The sequence below is a fragment of the Engraulis encrasicolus genome, chromosome 11 (genome assembly GCF_034702125.1).
Source record: "Engraulis encrasicolus isolate BLACKSEA-1 chromosome 11, IST_EnEncr_1.0, whole genome shotgun sequence".
In the NCBI taxonomy this organism is placed as follows: Eukaryota; Metazoa; Chordata; class Actinopteri; order Clupeiformes; family Engraulidae; genus Engraulis; species Engraulis encrasicolus.
In genome coordinates this window covers 25028923-25033922 of record NC_085867.1, presented here as the reverse complement: position 1 = coordinate 25033922, position 5000 = coordinate 25028923, and the positions used below count along the sequence as shown (strand labels likewise).

At 46.2% G+C, this 5000-nt stretch overlaps 1 protein-coding gene across 1 annotated transcript in view; it reads left to right on the top strand.

The window, feature by feature from the left end:
* arhgef28a (Rho guanine nucleotide exchange factor (GEF) 28a) overlaps positions 1-5000 on the top strand; it is a 148540-nt gene that overhangs the window by 46441 nt on the left and 97099 nt on the right. Inside the window, exons 3-4 of the mRNA XM_063210263.1 lie at positions 1067-1226; positions 3347-3880. Coding sequence (XP_063066333.1) covers positions 1067-1226; positions 3347-3880 — 694 coding nt within the window. The remainder of the gene's footprint in view (positions 1-1066; positions 1227-3346; positions 3881-5000) is intronic.

Genomic DNA, 5000 nt, shown 5'->3' with positions numbered 1-5000 from the left:
CTGTTCTTATAAAGGGATGCATTGATGTTGTCAGAGTGTGTGTTCTGGAGCCAGAGAGGTGTTTTTGACTGGTTGTGTTTGCTTGTGTAAATCAGTGTGTGTGTGTGTGTGTGTGTATGTGTGTTTGTGTACGTGCGTGCGTGCGTGTGTGTGCGCGTGCGTGCATGCGTGTGTGTGTGTGTGCATGTGTGTAAATGGCGCCTCACACACGTTATGAGCAGTTAGTCACACCACACCTCTGTCCTAATTGTTTTCTTTTACACACACACACACACACACACACACACACACACACACACACACACACACACACACACACACACACACACACACACACACACACACACACACACACACACACACACACACACGTACACAATGAATAATATGCTTTGCATGTTGTTGTTGTGTAGTGTGTTTGTGTGTGTGTGTGTGTGTATGTGGTAACGTTGATGATTGAGTGATGAGTGTTGGTGTGCCTGGCTGTTGTAATGTTTTGATCACCATGGTTACAGTCACTCACAGACTTCACTTCAACAGTCCACAGCAGGAAAATATATTTTCCAAAACCATTAAAAAACATCATAAAAAACTATTCCTAGTTTAGATATTTGCATTTCCTTCTGTATATATATATATATTTATTTATTTGATGCATGAGTTGCATTCTTTCCTAGCCTTTTTCCCTTCTGTGTAACTCCCCTTCACTGTATGTCTCTGTTGTTCAGTTTAAAGCCTACTTTGACACTTCACAGAACAGTATTGACAATATTCTCTTCTCTTCTCTTCTCTTCTCTTCTCTTCTCTTCTCTTCTCTTCTCTTCTCTTCTCGTCTCGTCTCGTCTCGTCTCCTCTCCTCTCCTCTCCTCTCCTCTCCTCTCCTCTCCTCTCGTCTCGTCTCGTCTCGTCTCGTCTCGTCTCGTCTCGTCTCTTCTCTTCTCTTCTCTTCTCTTCTCTTCTCTTCTCTTCTCTTCTCTTCTCTTCTCTTCTCTTCTCTTCTCTTCTCTTCTCTTCTCTTCTCTTCTCTTCTCTTCTTTTCTCCTCTCCTCTTCTCTGCCTCCTCCAGGGCCAGGCTGAAGTGTGTGTGGGGTTGAAGACTACTGCAGCAGTAGATCCTGACCCAGAGGGGCCACAGTACTATGTGGTCTTACAGGGATCCACCTTAGACCACGTGACCACGGCTCAGAGGACTAGCGATGGGACATCTGTGGTTTTTAAGGCACCAGGTAAAATGTGCATACATGCACACAGACACAGACACAGACACAGACACAGACACAGACAGACACAGACAGACAGACACACAGACACACACACACACACACACACACACACACACACACACACACACACACACACACACACACACACACACACACACACACACACACACACACACACACACACACAGTGTGACAGATATTTACTTCATATAATGTTTGTTCATATTATATTCTGTATGAGAAAACACCAAAAGGGGCCACTTTCAGGAGTACAAAAAGAAAATACAGAAAACTTGAAGAATTGAAAATGAAGATTTTATTTCCCACTTACTTCCTTTCTCTGCGTCTCTTGAAATAGCAATCAGAGAGACAAAAAACTCTCACACAGAGAGAAAGATAAACAGAGCTACTCAAAGAGAGGGAGACTTTGAGAGAGGCAAATAGAGAAAGAGAGACGGAGGGACTTAGAGATTGAGTGAGAGATATGCAGAGTGTTTGTATTGGTGATTGAATTGTAGTCAGAAGTTAATGTGACAGCTACAGGTGAACTATGTAAAGAAAATATCAGAATGCACTCAATTTCTGTCTCACTCTCCAGCCTAGGGAGAGAAAAAGACTCAGACAGGAGAAAACGAAAAAATGAGGAAATGAGAGTTGATATGCAGTGAGAGTGTGTACTTTCACATGGTGCAGTCCTTTGAACAGTAGGTGATTTGTACCGCAGTAGAGGTGAGGCTACGTAGCGCCCAGACATCAGCAGACCGCGTTGGCCCCGAGCCAAGCACGCTGTTGAGACTGCAGCCAAGCCGGAGGCCTGCTGCCCTGCCAACACAGCTGCTGCTACTGCTGCTATTCAGTGTTGCCAGATGTGTCAGATCAAATCCCGCCCAAAAAGGCTCTCAAAAACTGCCAAAGTGTGCTAAATTCCGCCCAAATTCAACAAATTACATCGACTTCTATGGGCCCAAAACGTCTGACAAAAACTCCGCCAAATGGCCAATTTTTCCCGACGCTCATCCCAAGTAGCCCAATTGGGCGGGCAACCGCCCAATCTGACAATACTGCTGCTATTGCTGCTGAAGATGTGGTGGTGGTGGCGGAGCAGGGAGAAGGTGGTGGGAGAAGTTGAGGGATAGCGAGAGCGAGAGAGAGAGAGAGAGAGAGAGAGAGAGAGAGAGAGAGAGAGAGAGAGAGAGAGAGAGAGAGAGAGAGAGAGAGAGATAAAGACAGAGAGAGAGAGAGAGAGAGAGGGGGGATAGAGATATGAGAGAGAGAGAGAGAGAGAGAGAGAGAGAGAGAGAGAGAGAGAGAGAGAGAGAGAGAGAGAGAGAGAGAGAGAGAGATAGGGAGGGATATTTGTGTAGAGAAAATACCAGAGGAAAGAGGAAAGCAGAGATACTGCATATAGAAAAAGAGAGATACTGTAGAATGAGAAAGAGAGCAAGAAAGAGAGGGATAGAAAAGGAGTGGTGGAGGACACAATCTCAGCAGGGGTCCATTAATCCCGCAGCCAGGGCGGGTTCCTAAATTCGGGGGGAATCCAGGATGTTCCTTCCTGCTTCCTGCTGGATGGATCGCCTGTTGGTTGCACAGGGCTCAGGAGTTTCCATAGAAACCGTGCAAACCAGGAAGCTGTTATGTGTTGTTTTGGTCCTGTGCTGTGTTTCGAGTGTTCGAGTGTTCCCTACCCCCTGCGTCCTGCAGTGAGACTATCAGAATATCTTTTGTCTGGCAGTGAAATACAAGGAAGTGGGTGCACTAATTAAGCTCATGGTTTGGTAGTTTGTCTTAGCTACACTAACAATAGGACAGATTTATTGGTAGTTTCCTGGTCGCGCTAAGCTAGTTTTCCAGTGAGATCATGAAAACAGCTATGCATTTTAAAAGTTATAATGTAGCAGATATGTGCAGCTGTGTGTGTACAGACAGTATGTGCGTACATCCAAGCTTTTTGAGTCCAAGCACCAGAGCTCATTGAGTATTTATAAATGTGGAACATTCTTTGTTAATGTATTTTTCATTGATTTCCATCACTTGAATGTGGAAACATTTGACATTGAGTTTAGATCCAGCACATCAACTTCAACGGATCAAATAAATGTTTGCGTTTCTCTTCCTTCTAGGCCATAATGTGGCAGAGAGTGTGTCCGTGGTGGTGTATGTGTGCCATGGTGGTGATGACGAGATGGCAGAAGTAACCCCCCAACTGTCGCCTGCGGGTGACACACTCTCCCTGATGTACGAGCGGGACACCGTCCAGGAGGTGGCTGAACTCCTCATGACCCCTGCTCTCCTGACCTCCAGCAGCTACAGGGACATCCTGAAGAAGCTCGGCCCAGGAGGAGAGCTCGAGGTTGGGCAGCATAGAGGCAGAGATGGGGTTGATCTGGGGACGTCCAGCATCCTTCAGGATACTAAAGACAGGCTGAGATGTAGTGCGGAAACATTGGTTGATGAACAGAACACTGAAGTGACTGAAATGCTGGGAGGTCATGAGGAAGCTTCTGGAAAAGACGGGAGTTTAGGAAAAGAAGGAGATGAAGGTCACATGAAGGACAAACTGAAGGATCTGGATGCTCCATTGACGTTAGCGGTAGCTAACATGACCTACCCGTGTGAGTGGAGCAACCTGAGGACCAACCACAATGAAGACAAAGGTAAGCTGCTGCTAAGTCAGAGCTATAGTAGATCCAATCTTGGAGGACAATGCTAGTATACCTCTCTCCAGACATGCACAAGATGTGCCACTGGTCGATATGTTGTCTGTATGCCCACTGATTCATTGATTGACCTTTGATATACAAATGGGTTCACCCTCGACAAATTGTGTCCACAGTTAAGTCAGAGTTAGGCTTCAGGAATAAACAAACCCATTCACAAATTTGTCAACCCAATTTGCTAAGTGACTTTGCCTGTTTAAGCCTGACTCATCGACACACTTGGGCTAAATTTACTACTGTCGACTGTTTTGACTGTCGAAAAGGAATAGGCCTTACTCCCAGGGAGTGGCCTCACGAAACTACTCCACTCAAATGCTCACATGGCGAGCCCTGTCACCCTACAACCTTTGCACAAAGATTGACAGACTCATTCACTTAAGCTACTGACCAAATTTACTAAGCGACTTTGACTATCTGACTATTACAGTCTTTATTCGTTAACTTTGACTGTTGAGCATTGTTAAGCATTTTTGTCGGTATGTCAAGCACAGCACACTATTGTCTCAAGCATTACCTTTCCTGCAAGCATTGACAGACACAGCTACGCACTTTAGCTACTGAACACACTCAGTAAGTGACATTGACGGTGGACCTGAAGCTTTGGCCGTCTTCAATGTCACGGAAGAGCCTCAGGCAGCAGCAACAACAACAGAAACTTCACTCTCTTAACGTCAGTTTGCTAAGCTCAGCTCACCCGGTTGCGGCTCGCAGCGTAACCTTTTGCACGAGCAAGCAAGTTTTTTTGGTAACGCGTAGCAGTTGTTTCAACAGCGCAGGCTTATGTAAGCACTAAGCAGTCGTTGGGTCAGAGTCAGACTGAGAACGACACTGAGGAGTTCTAGCTGGGGCTGTTGTTGGAGTAACCCGACCCGGGCGCTGGCAGACAAGTGGTTCTGCCACACAGATGGGTTCCGTTCCACCATGCCGGGTCGGGCCTTTTTGCAGAGCGGAGTGCCTGTGAGCCGCGTCTGACCTAGTTAGTGTAATTTTATCTAATGGCTTTGAAATGCCCAGAGCTCGCATACCAGACCGCCTTGCTCTTTTGACTGACAGCTCT